At 40.8% G+C, this 20,875-nt stretch overlaps 1 protein-coding gene across 1 annotated transcript in view; it reads right to left on the minus strand.

The window, feature by feature from the left end:
* Window positions 1–205: 205 nt before the first annotated feature.
* ACOXL (acyl-CoA oxidase like) overlaps window positions 206–20,875 on the minus strand; it is a 376,563-nt gene continuing 355,893 nt past the window's right edge. Inside the window, 1 exon segment of the mRNA XM_032243751.1 lies at window positions 206–993. Within this exon segment, the coding sequence (XP_032099642.1) occupies window positions 793–993 (201 nt within the window). The 3' untranslated portion in view covers window positions 206–792.

Raw genomic sequence — 20,875 nt, forward strand, 5'->3', positions numbered from 1 at the left:
GACCACAGGAGTTGCTGAAGTGGTCTCTCCTAGTTCCGAAATTGCCAGGCCCGCCTCACCGCCCTCTGCCAGCAGCGGGAACGACTTCCATATCGCTTAATTTCTTTACTAAACGTTTCACCTATGCTCTTCTTAAGGACAGGTTACGGCGTTAGTTGGTAAAAATGTTTTCCGCGCCTTGTCTTGCCGTCCGGAAACCGCCGACCTGGGAGGACAAGGCGAGTTCTTGCTTTGCTTAGAGCAAAACTCCAGGCTGCCACTTCCTTCTCCCCGTCCGTGCTTTTCCTCGCAGAGCCCCACAACGTCTGATTCACTGGAAAAGCATCACTTGCTGAGCCCAACCTTTTTGCCCGCTTGCGGAAGGAGTGCAGCTTTTTGCTTTTCTAAGGGTGTTTGCTTTTTTTTTCTTTCACTTGGCACCGCAGCTTTTCTAAATCACTGGGAATCTGAGTCACCGTTGACCGCAGGAGACCTTTGGCGGCACCTGGCTGTGGGGCGCGCTCGCGGGGGTGAGCCCACCCTGATTGTCTAGGCGATCGGGCACCAAGCTGGGAGAGGTTGCAGCCAGACCAAGCTGGTTTCAGGGAAAGGGCACAGGGATCCAGCGCACCAGGCGACCCTCTGGATCTCTTTCCTAGCAGCCAGCCTCGGCGGGACCTTCGCTCTGCCACCACAATCTCGGAGAGCGGCGGCCCAGCGTGTGCCAGCCCAGCCTCAGCCCCAGCTCCAGGCGTCAGTGGAGCGAGCGTCGTGGCAGCTGCAGGCGGGCCACCACACTTCCCGCCACACCCGTTACAGCTTGGCTCCCAGCTTGGGCAGCTGGGAGCGCGCCCCTTCCCGCGCCACGGGTTGCAGCGGTGCAGGGTAGAAGGCCCAAGCGGCCCGCGGGTTGGAGATTCCGGCGATTGGTGCATGGAGGTTGGTGTATGGAATGTTAAAGGCGGCTATCACCCTCAGGGCATCATCCTTCAACGAGTCGCACAAATCCAGCAACTGCAAAACACGACACAAAGGGACAGGTCAGATGTTGGCGCACTCACAGCGATTAAGTGTCACGGCTTTCCGCCCACCCCCAAGCACCCGCACACCCAGAGGCCCCAGAAACGAGTTTCCCTTTGGATTCTCCGGTGGAAACTGTTGGCCATGAATAACGCTCGGAAGCCTTTTTTATTTTAGAAATTCCCAGTTCTTACCCCTAGCCCAATGGAAACCCAGGTTTTTTCCGTAAAGGGGTGGGCGTGAACATGGGAGCGGCTGTGCCCCTAAATTAGTCGGGAACTCGAGACCAAGGTCTGAGAATTTATTAATGTTCCCTCCCCGTCCCTCCTAGGTCCTTCCTTCCTGGTTCTAACGTCCGCTCCTCTCCCTTTTCTTCCCCTGCTATCCCCTCCAATCCACCTCTGGAGTGCCTGGGGTGCCACCCTCTGGCGCGCAGAGGCAACTGAACAGGAAGAGCCTTAGAACAGGTGAACCAGAGGAGACCTGCTCCAGTCTCCCCAGACTAGCGCCTTCGGACCTGGCTGGCAGTAGGCCACGATTCTTGAAAATTCAGTACAGTGAGACGGCGGACCAATGATAAGCACCTTCCACCTGGCTGCTGCGGAAAATCGATCTGCTGTTAATGCCAATGTCAAGGAACGCCATGGATGCCCTCGCTTGTTCTGGCAGCCATTGGAAGGCAGGGATAAGACATTCCTGGCAGATAGGAGAAGGGAGATGCAAGCCAGTGTTTTGGAAGCTGCACTAGTGTATTTTTATTTCATTTTCCATGGCTTAGGTGCCAGTGTATTTTTTTATTCCGTGAAAAAAAGAAATTTACCAAAATAATATTATTTTTTCTAAAACTACACAAGGGCAGAGGGACAGCTTACTTTCTTCTAATCTACTACACATTGTACTCCATTTTTCAAATTTCCAGCCAGTCGTAAATTTGTTTCACTCCCCAAATCACAGTAAATCCCCAGGTTTTCATGGTTTATTTTTATGAGTTTAACATCACCACTTACACCAGCCCCACGTTTGCCCGCACGTGGTGGTCATCTCTGAGCCGCACTGATGTTGTTTAGATCACAGTTTCCTTTGCAGCAAACCAAAATGCTATTTCAGGTTTTCAGACACAGTGAGGTCCCAAGAAGGAGGATGGGGCTTAGGGGATGGGGGATGTAGAGGGTAGGGATATGGTGGGGGAAGAACATGAATTGTAGTAGTCCAACAATACATCTTCCCTGAAAATGTGCTCTATTACATCTGTAATTTCTAATGAAAAAGTTCATTCTTCACCATGTGGTTAAGCATCATCAAATCAGTACTGAAAATACCTTTGATCATATTTGCAAGATGCACTAAAATGAACTTTCACTGACCAAGATTTCAAAGTTTATAATTAATACTCTTGAGAAATCCCTGACTAATCTGTTGACTCTCAATGTCTTTAACCACACAGTTCAAAACCATGAGGTGGCGTACACAGCCCCTAAACTTTCCACATATTGTCATATGATTATTCAAGATAATTTTCCCTTTGGGTTTGCATTATGAAACTCAACCAGCTTTGGTAATATATTCACCAGTGGGGGAAATACAATGATTTGAATGAGTGTAAAATAGAGTATGGGTTTTGTCTACCTAGTGTCAAATACAGAACGTAGGGCCAGAGGTAGGAATTAAAGGAGGCAGATTTCAATATAAGAAAAACTTTTAAAAAGTGAAAAGGAACCCAATAGCTAGTGAAATAGAGGGTTTCTTTACTCATAAATGTTCAGGGAGTGTGTTCTCCAATGGCACCCTAGGGAGGAACAATGAACTGGCTATGAAGAGGAGCTGACTGCCAACATCCTTTCTAAATCTAAACTTCTGGGGCAGCCTAAAATAACTCCTCCTACCCTTCTCCATTCTTCATACATTGCAACAGAAACCCCAAAATGATTATTGTCTCTATGGATGGATCTGGCATCATTCCTGTTAGTTAATGTTTGACTCTGATTCCAGGTACCCACCCACCTCTGTTCCTGGCTGTCAGGATAACAATAATTACCATCCTTTCATTCACAGCATGTGTGCTGGATTCCTACCCAGTCTTAAGTACAATGCTGAACTTTAGAGGTTTAATGGTATACGCTGCAGGAATGGGTCTCACATCGTGAAACTGTTGAGGTGTTTTAAAGACTAAAAAATACATGATCTCTTTAATACAAAATAAACGAGTAGATAATATAGCATTGATTATTACGCATAGTATTTTTATAACTAGGGAGTAATTTTATTTGGGGCTAAGCAGCATGTTATTAATGTTTAGTCTTGTTACCAAACATGCTTCCATACTATAAACATAAAAATTGCACACACTGTAGGGGTCCCCTGCCCTGCCACTTTATGACCCATTTATGCTGGATAAAGTACCTCAAGCTTGCCCATATCTTTACAAAGAAAATTCATCAGGTTTTGAAAAACACAAATGAATAGGTATACTTTAAAAATAAAAGAGCATGAACAAGTTATAGGTTCTTGTAAAAAAATGTTTTTAAGGTCAAACCTAAACATGGGCACTATCATTCTACAGGCAATAAGAATGTAAAATCAACTGCAAATAGCCAGTGAATGAAATTTGAGAATATCTGCTTTAAAGAAAGCAGAAGCACTCGGCCCTCAAGGGATGACACTGTGTTTGATTATGTTAATATGTGTACTTGGGAGGGAGGGAAAAATTGTAATGTCAGTTTGGCTTCCCACTTCCATCTAGTTGCAGTACTCAATTTGTTTTTCTGCTCTTTTTTGACTCTCCCTATATTTTCCTTATTTCAGTTGGGAGAATAGGATGGCCAAGGATGGGCAATGACTAAGCTTTGCAGTCTTCTAAACAAACCATATTTTCCCAGCATGGCCTGGTGTTAATCATACAATAGATGTTCAAGGTGGGAAGTGCCCAGTGCGCTTGCAGGGACACCTCAGCTTTCCTAGGATTCCATGCAGAAGGTTTTCCTGCCTCTTCTCATATGCCTCACCTCTATTCTCAGCATAGTATGACTACATGCTGTTTTATGTGAAAAATCCCTTATCCCAATTTGAAATGTCTCTTCATTAGCCCATTTCTTGTCTGGCTACCTTGGTAGAGTCTTTTTCTCCATCCCTTAAATCTGGGCTGAGTTATGACTTGCTTTGCCAATAGAATATGGGGAACATGTCACAGGGTGAATTCCAGAGCTTAGGCTTTAAGAAACTTTGAATCCCCCATTATCACTCTTCTATAACCCTGAGAACATCTGCTGTGCAGAAGCCCAGTCTAGCCTGGTGGAGGACAAAAGGCCATGTAGAGATGGACCAAGGTGCCTTGGCCGACAGCCAGCACCTACTGCCAGATATGAAAGAGAGGCCATCTTGGACATCCTAGTCCTGTTGAACTCAGATAACTGCAGCCACAGGAGTGATCCCAGGTAAGGCTAGTCAAAGAACTGTCCAGGCTGCCTACCTACAGAATTAGTATTAGTCATTATTACTTGCTAGTGCACAGAAATAGAAACTTTAAATCTGACTAAGCAAAACAACAAACTTGCTATAAGGCATCAATTCCCCCTCCTTTCCAAAAGGAATCTCCATGTAGCCAACTATTACTTTCTAACTGATTGTTAGATATTGGTGAGCTATGAATGTAATTTCCTGTCCATTCTTTTTCAGTTGACTTCATTTTAGATTATAGATGTTGAGGTAGAAACTTTACAAGAAGGGGAACCTTAATTAATCATCACCTTTTAATCTAAAAGATGTAATGAGGGACTAAGATTAAAGCTGTTGGTAAAATGAGGTTTCTGTGTTACTTGTGGCTGTCATTTGTCACCTTTGCTTCTGCTGTGTCATAACTGGCATTCTGGCAGGTGCCTCGGGCCACATTTATTCCATGCTTGTCTCACCCAACCCTAGTCCCCAATCAACAATTCGTAGCTTGTTTACTCCAGCCTTTGCCAAGGATCCATCTCCACCATGCAGTATCTGTGCGTTCCACATTCCATCCTGGAGGGGCAGGCAGGTAAAGGAAATGAGGTACAGAAGGCAGCTACTTAGCTGTCCCTGACTTGTCAGTCTGCTGTATCTCTAGCATTTTTATAACAATGCTATGTAGCAACATGTGGCACTTTACATTTATAAGCAAGGTCTTCTGTGTTCTACCCCATGCTGACATTGGCTGGACAACTACTGTGTGCCAGATTACAGAGGAGGGCTTTATGTTCACTGTCTTATTTGGTATTCATAATAACTCTATCAGATATCAATCCATTTTACAGATGAGAAAACCAAGGCTTAAAGAATTTAAGTCACATACCTTGTTTCAAGTTACATCCCTTGTAACTGCTGCGACTAGAGTTTTAATCCAGGGCTTTTTGTTTCTATAGCCTTGTCTGTCCTTCTGCCTCGATCTTTTCCCCCAGTGCCTCACTGCTTCGAGTTGCTGGAGGCTATGTGGTGTTGCACTGAGGAAATGCCTCTACCACTGTGGCAGATGTGTGACCCTGGATGTTCTCCCTAAGTCAGAATCTGTATTCTGTGTGTGCCTACTGTGGAGAACATGAATCTGCCCAGCCACACTGGCTCGGATTCCCTGAGAGGACCAGGGCAGTAATGGGGTCCAGGGGCACTCTATGATGTTGCCACCAGAGGAAGGTGCCAAGGACATCGGCTTCAGAGCCAGCTACCATGATGTGAAAAGTGCAGCTTGATGACCTGTAAGGACGTTTTCCTGCAGAAGGACAAGGCTTCAATTCTGCTCTGCAGATTCTCCTTCAGGAAGTTGGGAGTACTTTTCTGCACTGGTTGACAGGTCCTCCCTGCTCCTTCGGATCACCACCTTAAGTCAAACAATTGAAGTGCCTTCAAAAGAGCAGCACATTGACTGGCAAATCGTGACTAGTGAAAATGGGCACAATCAAGTAGTTAATCTGCACCTATTCCCACTTTTTTCAGACTTCCAAACTTGCTGAATGCACAGAGGCCTTGGCCTGACTTATCTCCTCCTCACTCACTTCTGAAGAATTGTTTTCCCTTTAGACAAACATACTGTAAAGGATCAGATGATAGGTCTGTGGCAGGTAATTTCCCATCTTAGTCCTTATGCCTGACTAAGCAGTGAATGAAAGAAAAATAAACCTGAAACACTCACACAAGGCATAATCTCACAGTGTGTGCTGTGATTCTACTTCTCTTAATTTTCTTCTCTCAAATCTCTTTCTAGTAGCTGTCTCCTAACAACTACTAGAAAGGGGAGCTCCATTCCTGTTTTCATTGCCAACTGGCTGGCTTCTCAAGGGAGGGTCAGACCTTAGCTTGCTGGGTCTCCTGGTCCCAGGGACACATACCTTCTCATTGGTTTCCTCTACAACCAAATTTCATTAGCATAAAATGACATTCCAAGAGTCTATTAAATAATCAGGACTCCAGCTTAATATTTTCCTTGAATCAATTTAAATTATATTTTATGTTGATTTGTTCTTCAGTTAATAAAAAATATTTAGCTTAATCTGAAATGTTAGAATAAATTGTCTTCCTTACCTAACAACAACAAAATCATCTTTGTTTAGCCTCACTAAATAATTAAACTTGAAGAAAATTTACCTCTAAAATGTCCTTTTCATTGCAATTTTCTTCAACTAAAGAGTATACAATTTGGCTGTTTACTAAGTATTATTAGCAATGTCCACTTCAGTAAAGAAGAAGGGCTTTGAACTCTGACATTGTCACTTCCAACCCATAAAACCTTCCTTATTGCTAAGATGGAAGGATTTAGTGAACTTGGCTCAGGTTGATTCTTTATAAATATTATTGTTATTATCGTGGGTTCTCTAGTTAGTAATAAATACAATTTCGTTACAACTGTGGCATTTTCATGACAAAGTCTGCTTAATCATCATTACCTAAAACAAGAATGCTGAGACAGAGGCATCAACATTAACCACTTAATAAGAACTTTTGACATTTATTCATACTGCTACTGATTCATAAGAGGAAAAGTTTAAAAAGAAGACAAGTGCATATACCTTTCCCTTTAGAATACAGGAAACCATATAAAAGTTTTGGCAATGAAATTAAAGTAACCACAGTGCTGCTCTTAGACATTTTCTACAGACAAAGGCATTTATATGAAACAAGAAAGAATATTCAACTAGGTATTTATTATAATAAAGCTTCAGTATTAGCTGCACACTTCTCATATGAAAAATATGGCATCACAGTGGCTCATGCGTGTAATTTCAGCATTTTGGGAGGCTGAGGCAGGTGGATCTCTTGAGCTCAGGAGATTGAGACCAGTCTGGGGAACATGGTAAAACCCAACTCTACAAAAAAAATATAAAAATTAGCCAGAAGTGGTGGCTCATGCCTGTAGTCCCAGCTACTCGGGAGGCTGAAGGAAGAGGACTGCTTGAGCCCAGGAGGTGGAGGATATAGTAAGTCAAGTTCATGCCACTGCACTCCAACCTGGGTGACAGAGTGAGATCCTGTCCCCCCCGCATAAAAAAAGCATCTTAATCAACTTACAGACCCAAAGAAGTGAACACACCCAAGAAGGAATAATCTTTAGTCAAAAATTTTCAAGAACAGAATCCCCACAAACTGCCAAAACTAAAAATGCAATAAGAGTACAAAGTTATTATGGAGAAATTCTGTGTAAGTGGGTCCTGGGATGTTCAGCTTCATGGACCCAAATGATCTGAAAATCAATTGGGAAGACTCCTAGTTAAAATGTAGAAGGATTCAAGAGAATTTTGCTCCATGGTAACAAACTGAAGAATCTGAACAAAGTAAAAATCGGACGTTTTATGGGGCTACTGAAAAGCACAATACGTAAGAAATTAACATTAATGAAATGATTTCAGAGAGATGAGCTCTTTCTAGGTAAGCCGACAGCCACAGCAGCTTCCACACATGGGATAGGTGCCTATTTTGGAGACAGATGGACAGAAGAATGAGCTGAACAGAGATGGAGAGACTTTGAAGGGGTGAGAAAAATGGCCAGATGGACTGGAATTGGGAAGAACTAGCACAAAAACAAACACGTGGCCTAGCAATTCTTTACTCTCAACCCAGAATTTTGCTATGAAAGCATCAGTTCATGGAGACTGAAAAGCAGAGGAAATTCGCATGGTCTATGCATCCTTGTGGTATGTAGACTTTGGAGCTGTGCTGGAGTTGAACTCAAAGGTGAATCAAAGATATCTGAAACTGTAGTTCACCATCTTCACAGTTCAAACTCTGAAAGAATAAAACGGGTGGTGTAGTGGGGTGAGTGGACTAATCATAGTGAACTTAGTCTAACTAGAGCAGCTCCTGCTCAACCTGACTCTAGGAGGAGTCTTAATGATCAGTCCTTGACCCTAACCACCAGACACAAGAAAGGAAAATAAACAAAAGAAAGTAAAATCTGTTATAGACAATGTTTGAAGTACAAGTTTTAAGACCTGCAAAGAAATAGGAAAATGTGACCTAAAATCTAAACAAAGCACAATCAGTAAAAACAGACTTGGAGATGACCAGTTATTGGAATTAACAGACAAAGATTTAAAAACAACTATTATGAACGTGTTCAAGAATTTACAAGGAGAAGGCCAGCCATGGTGGCTCATGCCTGTAATTCCAGCACTTTGGGAAGCTGAGGCAGGTGGATTGCTTGAAGCCAGGAGTTCGAGACCACCCTGGCCAACATAGCGAAACCCTGCCACTACTAAACATACAATACTTAGCTGGGCATGGTGATGCATGTCTGTAATCTCAGCTACTTGGGAGGCTGAGACACAATAATTGCTGGAACCTGGGAGGCAGAGGTTGCAGTGAGCCAAGATCATGCCACTGCACTCCAGCATGAGTGAAAGAGTCAGGCTCTTTCTCAAAAAAAAAAAAAAAAAAAAAGGAGAAAAATGGATATAATAGATTAACATGGGATATTTTAAGAGATGAATATAACTTCTAAGAAAGAATGAAAGGAAAATTCTAGATCTGTAAAATGGGATATTTGAGATAAAAATTCACTAATGAGTTTAACAGCAGAGTAAGTACTGAAGAACAAAAATCAATAATCTTGAAAACAGATTCATAGAAATTATTTCAAATGGGGAAAAGAGAAAAAAATGAACAGAATGCCAGTACCCGTGGGATTATATTGACAATCTAACATACATGCCATTGGGATTTCAGATGTCAGAAAGAATGGGACATAAAACACTTGAAGATATAATGGTTGAAATGTTTCTAAATTTGAGACAATAAAACATCTTCCACAAAACATTCTTGACAATCTTATTCATAACATCGGTCCATAAACACCTTAAGTGTCCATCAACAGGAGAATAAACAATTTTTTTTTCAATACAAACTGTGTTAATCAAAGAAAAAAAAGTGAGTCTTAAGTCTTCATTCATTTTTTCTTCCCACAGGTGAGTATAAATAACACTGCACCTTAATACCTATGGAATGATGTAACTGAGGTCAGCTGGAGGTAACAAGCCAGTTCCTGAAGAATCTGACCAGGTGAGTTCTAGAGAGATGAGCATTTGGGAGGAGAGAGGGGCTAGGCCTATACAATGAAATACTATTCAGCAAAAATAATTTTAAAAAGGAACGAATCATCAAATATCTCAGAAACATTATACTGAGCAAAAGAAACATACATCTATCTGCTTCCATTCCTATGAAGCTCTGGAGCAGGCAAACTGAGCTCTTCTAACAAAGTTAGAAATTCAGGGGTCAGGGTGAGGAAATGATGGAAAAGTGTCTGAGAGGAATTTACTGGGTGATAGACACCTCCTTTAACATGACTGAGATCTGCATTATACAATCTGCTATTTGTCAAAACTTGCTGAACTGCACCATTAAAATTTGTGCACTTCAATGTATATAAATAAACCTCCATTTTTAAAATTAGAAGAAAAATAAAGGGAAACAAAGCAACTTGGGGGTAACCAACATGCAATTGCCAACTTTTCTATTTTGTCAAATAAGGGTAACAAAAAAGAACTGTCTATAATCGTTATTTTATGTAAAGGGAAATTTTCAGCATCTAAAATGTAGGGAGAAGATAATAATATAATTTCTTAATGAAAACTTATTTTGCATTATGAAAAACCTGATACATTTTATTTCCCAAATTTTGTCATAGAATGGTCAACTCTTTCTCTAGGAAAATTCCTGGCTTGCACTTATAGGAATTAAGACTGAATGGTTCTCAAGCCTGCAAAGACTAGAAAGGATTCTCTACATAAAGTCAAGTAGTGCTGCTGGAAGAAACAGTTAAAGGCAGACTTTTTATCATGAGAAAAGAGGGTCTGGGGTGGTTCTAGTGAAATAGAGATGAAAAAATGGAAGTTCCATGGAAAACACTGATCTGGGGTCAAATGAACTCAGAAAGCTCTCCAGTCCTTTAGATACCATTTTCTCTTCTCAAAAACTGTAGTCAAAGTCACTTCTAAGATGATGAATATGCTTTTTCCTATTTCTCCTACTAAGCACAATTGAAATCCTTGGATACTATATATAAAACAAATATTAGAAGACTATGAAAGGTGAAGAGAAATTAGACTGTCTAGGAATCATAGGATTCAAGGAATGACACAGTGGTGAATTCCTTGCATTTTCTTTTTGCCTCTTCCTCTTCCTCTTTCTTCCTCTCCTTCATTCTTTTTTTTTAATACTCTTTTTCTTTCTTTCTTTCTTTCTCTCTTTCTTTGAAAAAAAAAAAGCCTACTTTGAACAAACTACGCATTCCATGCCCCCCACCCCTGCCATGGCTCTAAAGGCTAAATGGGGAAGCTTAGTCTTACAGCTACAACATGCTATAGTGAAGTGCCCACCATGGTGTCAATGGAGACCACATGGAGAGCTGTTACCTCCACCTCAACCTGGCAGCGAAGAGGCATCCTTCCCTTTACTAGATGGGATGCTGTCAGAGAAGGCCTAGTGAGAGTCAAGACTTAGCCATCACATGGTGGTAACAAAGTCACTGCTAGTGTCAGTGCAGGCCCCTTAGGAGACAGTAATGTGGCTTTCCTGTCCTCTCCACCAGTGAGATGTCAGTGGAGGCCTAGTTAGTAACTAAAACTCCCACTTCCACCCAGAAATAACAAGGAGTCCCCAGCCCTTTGAATGTCAATAGAGACTAAGTAGAGAACCTAGACTCTATCCCTATAAGGCAGTAATGAGGTGATGCACCCCCTTTCCCCACTGGAACAGTGTTAAAGGAAACCAGCTAAAAACAGAAGGTTTAAGTAAGATCCAGAGTTTCATAATTTTATATCCAAAATGTTCATGTTTCAATCAAAAGTCACTTCATATCAAGAAACAGGAAGATGTCAAACTGGGTAAAAAAAGACAATCGATAGGTATCAATGCCAACATGACAGAGATTGTGGGATTATCTGACAAAGTTTTTAAAGCAGCCACTATAAAAATGCTTCAATGAGCAATTATAAGCACACTTGAAATCAATGGAAAAAAAAAGTTTCAGCAAAGAAACACAATGTTAGCAATGAAAAAGGAGATAAAAAAGGAGCCCAAATAGAAATTTTAGAACTGAAACGTACAATGACCCAAATGAAAAACTCAGTGGATGGTTTCAACAGCAAAATGGAGAGGACAGAGGAAATAACTGGTGGACTGAAATATGGAACAATAAAAATTACTGAATCTCAATAGTAGACAGAAAATGGACTGAAAATATAATGAACAGAGGATCAGGAACCTGTGTAATTATTTTTTAAAAATGATTCAACCTAAGTGTCATCAGTGTTCTGGAAAGAGAAGAGAAAGTGGGCTGGGCAGAAAAGTACTTAAAGTAATGACTGAAAACTCCCAAAATTTGGCAAAAGACATAAACCAACAAAAGACATAAACCAACAAATTCAAGAAGCTGAGTCCACCCCAAATGGGATAAATCCAAAGAAATTTATTCAAAGGCATATCGTAAAGAATTTTTAATCTTAAAAGCAGAGAAAGAGAAATGACATTTTACTTACAAGGCGGGGGGGGAACTATTTGGCAGCAGATTTTCATTAGAAACCATGGAAGCCAAAAATGTGTTCAGGTGCTTAAAAAAAAGAATTGCCAACACAGAATCTTTTATCCAGCGAAATACTGTCCTTATATGCAGATTATATGTTTGTCTATATGGCAAATTACAAGGAATCTACAAGAACTTCTAGATTTAAGAAGATGAGCAAGGTCATAGGATGAAAGATCGACATATAAAAATAGTTTTTTTCCATATAATAGTAATGGATATGTAGACACTAAAATATGCAACACCATTTACAATCACTCAGAAGAAATACATAGATGTAATCCAACAAAACAGGACTAGGACTAAGACTTGTGTGCTGAACACAGTAAAATGCTGATGAAATAAATCAGTGTAGATCTATATAAGTAGAGAGACACACCATATTCATAGACTGGAAGATTCAGCATAATAATATGTAATTTCTCTTCAAATTAACTTACAGTTTTAATGCAATATCTCTCAAAATCCCAGCAAGATTTTTTTTGTAAAATTATAAAAATTCTTTGTAAAATTGTAAAAAATATTTTAGGCAAGATTATCCTAAAATTCCTATGAAAAGGCAAAGGAATTAGAATAGCCTAAAGTGATTCTGTAAAATAATAAAGTGGTAGAATCAAACTACCATATTTCAAGACTTATGTAACTACAGTAATTAAGACTGTGGCATTGGATGAGGGATAGACAAATAGATGCACAGATAAAATAGGAAAATGAAGAAATAGAACCATACAAATATGGCCAAGTAATTTTTAAAGGTGTTAAAGCAATTTAACATGGGGAGTATAGCCTTTTCAACTAATAGTGTTTGAGCAATTGGACATGGGTACACCAAAAAACCAACAAACAATAAGGAATCTCAACCTAAGTTTCCTACTTTATATAAAAAGTAACTAAAAATGGATCATGGCTCAATGAAAAATGTAAAAGTATAAAACTTTTAGATAAAGCTCATAGGATAATATCTGCAAGATCTAGGACTAGGTGAAAATTTTTAGACTTGACAGTAAAAGTTCATTACAATCCGTAAAAGGAAAAATTGATAAATTAGACTTTATTAAATTAAAAACTTTTGCTCTGTTAAAGATCATGTTAAAATAATAATAAGGCAAGCTATAAATTAGGAGAAAACATTTGAAAGCTACATATCTGAAAAAGGACTAGTACCTAGAACATATAAACAGTTAAAAAAATAACAATCTAATTAGAAATGGACAAATGAGGCGAACAAATTTTTCAACAAAGAGAACATACAGATGGTAAATAAGTATATGAAGAGATACTCGACATCATTAGCGATTAAGTAACTGCAAACTAAAGCTACAATGAAATATACTACACACATATCAGAATGGCTAACACAGAAAATAATGACAACACCAAATGCTAGTGAGAATGTGAAGAAACTGGATCACTTCTACTCTGATGGTAGCAATGTAAACTGTTACAGCCACTCTAAAAAAAAACTTTGGCAATTTCTTAAAAATGTCAGCATGTACCTACCATGCGACCCAGCAATGGCACCCCTGAACATCTACTACAGAGAAATTAAAACCTATATTCACACAAAATCCTGTATGCGAATATTTTTTTGTTCTATTTTTAAATGCCAGAAACGACAAACAATCTGCATATCCTTCAATATGTGACTGGTTAAACAAACTGCAGTCCAACTGTAGTGTGGAATACTACTTAGCGATAAAAAGGAACAGACCACTGATAGGGGTAACAACCTGGATGAATCGTCAGAAAATAATGCTGAGTGAAAAAAGCTGATTCCAAAGGCTGCATATGATGTGATTTCATCTATACAACATTCTTCAAATGACAAAATTATAAAAATGGAGAACAGCTTAGTAGTCACCTGAGATTAAAGAGAGGGTGAAGGACAGGCAGAGGGCGTGGCTATAAGAGCCGCAAGTGGTGACAAAAATGCTCTGTATCTTCACTTTATCAATGTCACTGTATCAAAACCCTGGGTGTGATACTGTAGAAGTACAGTTGTATAAAATGTTACCAATGAGGGAAACTAAGGGACATGAAATATCTGCATTATTGCATGTGAATTTATGATTCTCTCGAAAAAGACCTTCATTAAAAAACAACCAAAAAAAAATCACAGAGTAACTTTCAAGTTAGGTTTTAACAAAAATGTTTTATATAGGCACTAGGAGATTATTATTTTCTATTTCCTTTTATTCTTTTTAGGTGAAGCATATTAGGTATATAGCAGCTTGCTAAATTATCACAAAATGAACTCAGTCATGGAACAGGTTATGCAACTTAATAGAACACCTGCATCCCCAAAGTTCCGAAAAAGTCATACACTTGAGCTGGACCTTTTTTACTTATGTTGTCTCACCAATAACCAGTTAGGTTAATGGCATTAATGCCTAGTGGTTCAAGGCCACAATCTGTGGTGTGAATGACTGACTGTCCAGAAAAGGAAGTTGCAAAGAGTCCCTAATTTCTTTCCATAGATGTATCATCTCTAACAAGTTAAGTCCTATCCCTTCTCTGTGTCTTAAAATGTGGCCAGCCCTATGTGCTCTTTTTTTTTTTTTTTTTTTTTGAGACAGAGTTTAGCTCTGTGCCCAGGCTGGAATGCAGTGGCACGATTGTGGTTCACTGCAACCCCATTTCCCAGGTTCAAATGATTCTCATGCCTCAGCCTCCCTAGTAGCTGGGATTACAGGCACATGCCACCAGGCCTGGCTAATTTTTGATGTTTTTGTTTGTTTGTTTGTTTTAGTAGAAATGGGGTTTTACTGTGTTGGCCAGGCTGGTCTTGAACTCCTGGCCTCAAGTGATCGGCCCGTCTCAACCTCCCAAAGGGCTGGGATTACAGGTGTGAGCCACAGCACCTGGCCTCTGTGTGCTATCTTTTAATGGTTATTAAGTACCAAGCACTTTGAGTTCCCCAAATAAGGGAAGAAAAGTGAAATGGAATAGGCCACAGCAATGTCTTGTCTGTAAAATCAAAGGGAAAAGGTAACTTACCATCAGAAAAATGAAAAGCAACTACAAACACATTTTATATTATAAAAATTATTGATTTTTAATTAGAATATTAATTTATACCAAAATGGATATACTAGGGGTCATTTCTATTTCAAGTTCAATAATTTATTTAAATTCCCTGGAATCATAATAAAATCCACTGTTCTTAACTGCACTACTGGAGTCTGATTGGACTCAGATGAATCTCATCTCCTGAGAGGTCCTTTTTTGTGCAACACAGCTATACTTAGGTACAAGTTTCACAAGTCAGAAATTCTCACCGTGCATACTGGTCCAAGGGTATGAACGACACTCATGGGGAAGGGAACCCCATTTTAAGTACCTCCCCAAGGAGCCCAGGATAATGCAGCTGTCAGAAAAACTCAGAGGCTAGAGCTCATCAAAATAATTTGCTCTCTCCTTTGGTTATAAGTTACCCTTGAATGAAGAAAATAGAATGATCCTAGCTCAGTCCCCAGATACACAAAGCTGTACTGTGAGGCGGCATGAGGGTTGACCAGGTGGCTGCCATGCAGAAACTGGGATTGCAGCGGGGTGACCTCAGGGTCCCTTTTACTGGCCAAACTGAAGAAACCAAATCCCATTTAGATTTTCTGAACCTGACTTGAATGGCCTGCATTTATAGGTTCGACAATGTATTTTATACCACTGAGGAGCATGCAAGGTCAGTAAAGGGAAGGCGGAAGGGAAAAGAGATTGTCTTGTCTCTTAGCAGGACACTGTTCGTACTAATATTTTTCCCATTTCCCTGTTTTAGAGTCTTTTGCACTGGGAGGATTAGGTGGAGCAGGAGACACCCACATTCTAGTTGGTCCCTGCTGTTTCCAAGAGGTGAACCAGGAGTCCTAAAGATGTGGAGCTAGGTTAAAACCAGTTCTGGGGATGCTTTCAAACCAAAGAGGATTTAAAAATTTGACTCCCAGTTGCATTTCTGCTATGACCACTCCATTTCAATGTGATTTCAATAACATCCTCAACTCACTGACCACAGGCAGGAGTGGTCCCTTTCCACTTTGGCAGAGTAGGACCCTGTTCTTACACCTTACACCACCTTCAGCCAGGATGACACAGCCAGGGGTTCTCACAGCCTTATTACTGCCTTGAAGCCAAATCAGATGGGCCTTACTGGGTGGGCTGGGTGGGCTGAATGGGGTGGAGGTGAGGGAAACAGAGACTTTTTTTCCCTCAAATTTATTGCAGAGAAAAGCAAAAGACTATGAGTAGCAGGTGAATGACTGAGAAACCCCATCTCTCTTCCCCACTCCAATGAATGCTTTCAATCTGCTGTGCCTAAACCTTAGTTCATGTTGCATTCGATTCTAACGTCTGAATGTTTCTCTTGATCCAGGCGGTCTGGGGAAGGAGAAATAGAAGGATGGGAAATCCGAGTGTTCATTAAAAACAAACATTCAATGTGGCATGGAAAACAGCCAACACCGCATTTCGAGGAAGTTCCAGGCACATGTACTGTTTCTAAGCCCAGCGGGTGTAGGTGTGGGATATCTGTTTTTCTTGCAGTTCAGATTTGAGAAGGGCTAATATTCCAGCACCATCTTTCCAGCTTAGAACTCTCTCCTAAATTTTTTCCTTGTGTTCTTTAATCCCAAGCCTTTGTGGCACTAAGCAGTGACTACCTTCATATTTTATGCTTTAGATTAAAATAGTAAATGAGTGTAATCCATCTTCTTTTATTTATTTATTTATTTATTTATTTATTTATTTATTTTTTGAGACGGAGTTTCACTCTTGTTACCCAGGCTGGAGTGCAATGGCGCAATCTCGGCTCACCGCAACCTCCGCGTCCTGGGTTCAGGCAATTCTCCTGCCTCAGCCTCTTGAGTAGCTGGGATTACAGGCATGCGCCACCATGCCCAGCTGATTTTTTTTGTATTTTTAGTAGAGATGGGGTTTCACCATGTTGACCAGGTTGGTCTCGATCTCTTGACCTCGTGATCCACCTGCCTCGGCCTCCCAAAGTACTGGGATTACAGGCGTGAGCCACCGCGCCCGGCCCGTGTAATCCATCTTCTAAATTAAAAGGAGCCAAGGAGCATCCTGGCTTTGAAGCCTGGTGTCTACCATACTTCTGCACGTTCTTACTCCAAGCCACGTCTCCTGAAAATAAAGCAACATGCCATTGGCTGTGTCTACTCAGAACTGCTTGAACGATTCATCAATCAACGGGCTTGAATGCTCTTCTTCCTCTATGATTCAACCGTTTGATTGACTGAACTGAAACTAACACGCAAACTCTAGTGGTCATTTTAGACATAAGCAGATACACAGCCAGAGTCCCAATCACATGTCATCGACAGGCTCTCCTTGGCCTCCTTATTGCAGCTGGGCTCCTGGGCAGCTCTCCCTGACTCAGAGAGAAAACGAATGGCTCATTTCAGTAGGGCAGATGAAGGCTGCTGGCTGGTGCAACTGCTCCTGTGTCCACTTAACAGCAAGGGCACAAAACAGGATTTGCACTTGTGCTGGTGAATCTGGGCTTCACCTAGCACATCAGTGGGGACACCAAAATGACAACAGCCTTAGTGGCATGGGAGAAAGCCTCAAATGCACTAAAGTGTTAACAGAAACAGTGCATCTAGGAATTGATGGTCATGACTCAAATAGGACATTAAGGTCACATTTGGGTGAGAGTAGCAGCTATGGGTATAAATATAATCTAATATGGGGGAGGTGTACAGATTTCTTGGCATGGTTACAATCAGTATTTATTTTCTCTCTTAGTGAATGAGATTTTGGTTTTTCAACTCTGCTAATTTTACAGGCAATTCACTACGGCCTCTGGGAGGTAGAGTGGCCTTCCTCCCTGCTGTGCCAGAGTTACACAGCCTGCCTCACTTCCCTGCAGGTCCTTCATCACCTGCATGCTCACATGATTCCATTATTTGAGTTCATGACAGGAAATAGAACCTGATTCAACATTTTGCTACGTATTATTTTCACCACACTGAATAGGGTCCTTTTTTGATCTGCAACCCACAGCTGGGCTGTGGTTCTCTCAACACACATAGGCTGAAAAGCTTCTTCCTGCATTGATTTCTCAGCATGGGCTGACCACATGTTCACAAGTACTTGTTCTTCTCCATATGTCCCAATGCAGGCAGGCACTGGCAGAGCAGGACAGCTGTGCCCAGGAGTTCAGGGAGCAAGTCCTGCGCCCAGGAGTTCAGGGAGCAAAATAAGGCTACTGTAACTTCAGTCAATTTCAAGGGATGGTGTAAAATAATATAAGAGACTAATAATTGTCATTTGCATTAAAATTCTCTACTTTAAGAAGCTGAGATCTTTGCTTTATTTTATAAGTAAAATGAAGTCGGTTTTACTGGAGATATACAATTGTTAACTGTTGGGTCATTTTGAAAGGCTTTCTTCCTTCAAATGAGACTTAGCTGATAGCTGCTCACTAATGCTGATAATTATCTGAAGCAAAATAAATACAAATGTCTGGGTTAATGAAGACTGAAACAGGATAACGCCTGGACACAAAATTTTCCAGGAACAAAGAACACAATTGTTCTCTACATACCCCTGCAAAAATGCTTAATGGCCAGGACACAGGAATCTTGTGTACTTAGAGACCTTGTTATGATGGAGCCCCAGGGGCACCATCACTGGCCTTCGAGCCAGGGTCTCACAGAGAGGGCATCAAGGGGGAGCAGCTCATCCTCCTCCTCAGCCCTGGAGACGCTAGGACAGCAATGGAGTGGAGTCCAAAACCTGCCACAGAAGCCTCAGCTTGTTTGCTCACTGAGCAGCAAATCAACCTCAGATTCCCAGTGCCTACAAGGGAGTAACAGCTGTTCACACTAAAGGGTACTTGTGAGGATGATACGAGAATGAATATGGACCTTCTCTGACAACACTGAAGTTCCAGACAAAAGAATGGGCATTAGTTTTCTGATCTAAAGGATTGTGGGAAATTGGAATTTAAAAAGTAAACCTCAACCCAACCCCCTCTCTTGTGGTCCTTGGTTGAACAACTGGGCACTTGTGCTACCTTCTCAATATGTGGATAGATTTTGCCTGCTTTGGGGAAGTGTGTGAACTCCTCAGTGCATCTAGTGCCCTATAGTGCACCAAGGGAATGAGCCAGGCTACAAATGAGCGATGCCTGGAGCTTAATGCACCCCATTTGGGATTCAGAGTTCTAGTTTCTGGATTCAACTAGAATCTTGGACAGTCATTTAATGTCTCTCTTTCTTAGTTTTACTCATTTGTTGAATGGAGATTATGTCAGCCTTACTTTCCTTGAAGATCTTAATGAGAATGAAATCGAGATCATTTTTAAGTATGTATAATATGCATTTGTAATTTTCATTAGACTGGAGCGTCAGTGTAAGTCCTGGGTGTTCTAGAAAGTTTTATTTATTTCGAAATAGTTTGGGGTGATTGCTATCTCCCTATGCTGATTTTTTTTTTTTTTTTAGTAAACTTTTTATTTGGGAATACTTTCAGATTTATAGAAAAGTTTCAAAGATAACAAGAGTTCTCATATGTCCTTCACCCAGTTTCTGCATAACTATGGCTCATTATAAAAACTAGGAAACCAATATTAATGTATTACTAATAACTAAACTACAGACTTTATTCAGATTTTACCAGTTTTTTTACTCATGTTCTTCTGTCCCAGGATTCAAAATAGGATACTTCATTGTATTTAGTCATCATGTCTCCTGCTCTTTGATGGTTTCAGTCTTTTCTCATCTTTCCTGCATCATCAGTTTTGATGGGTACAAGGCAGCTATTATGGACAAGCTTGGCAAATCCACAGCCCAGTGAGCCACATGAGGCTCAGGATAGCTTTGAATGTGGCCCAACACAAATTCATAAACTGTTTTAAAACATTATGAAATGTTTTTGTGATTTTTATTTTTAGCTCATCAGCTGTCATTAGTGTTAGTGTATTTTATGTGCGGCCCAAGATAATTCTTCCTCTTCCAATGTGGCCCAGGCAAGGAAGCCAAAAGATTGGACACCTTCGAATTGTAGACCATTCCTCCATTTAGTTTTGTCTGATGTGTTTTTTCTTGATTAGATTTGGGTTATGGGCTTCAGGAAAGTGAGAAGTGTTCCTTTCCTCATATCATACCAGAGTACATACTATCAACATGATGTATCACTGGTGATATGTACCTTCATCACTTGGTTAGGGTAGGATCTACCAGGTTTCTTTATTGTAAAATAAGTATTTCTTTTTTCCATAATCTAGTCTTTAAAATAAAAGCAAGTCACGGCCGGGCGTGGAGGCTCAAGCCTGTAATCCCAGCACTGTGGGAGGCCGAGGCGGGTGGATCACGAGGTCAAGAGATCGAGACCATCCTGGTCAACATGGTGAAAACCCGTCTCTACTAAAAATACAAAAAATCAGCTGGGCATAGTGGCACGTGCCTGTAATCCCAGCTACTCAGGAGGCTGAGACAGGAGAATTGCCTGAACCCGGGAGGCGGAGGTTGCGGTGAGCCGAGATCGCACCTCTGCACTCCAGCCTGGGTAACAAGAGCGAAACTCCGTCTCAAAAAAAAAAAAAGCAAGTCACTAAAGTCCAACCCACACTAAAGAGAAGGGGAATTAAGCTTCACCTTATGGAGGGAGAAGTAGCTACACATATTATTTGGGATTCTTCTGCAAGGAAGACTTGTCTTTTCCCCATTTATTTATTTGTTTAATCATTTATTCATATCATTATGGACTTGGGCTTAATTACTACATGCTTGGAGTTATAACCCCCAATATTACATTATTTTGTTGCTCAAATTGTTCCAACCTTGGCCACTGGGAGGGAGCTCTTTCAGTTGGCTCCTTTCTGTGTCC

Source organism: Sapajus apella, unplaced genomic scaffold (genome assembly GCF_009761245.1).
Source record: "Sapajus apella isolate SASKATOON/1434 unplaced genomic scaffold, GSC_monkey_1.0 scaffold52, whole genome shotgun sequence".
Classification (NCBI taxonomy): domain Eukaryota; kingdom Metazoa; phylum Chordata; class Mammalia; order Primates; family Cebidae; genus Sapajus; species Sapajus apella.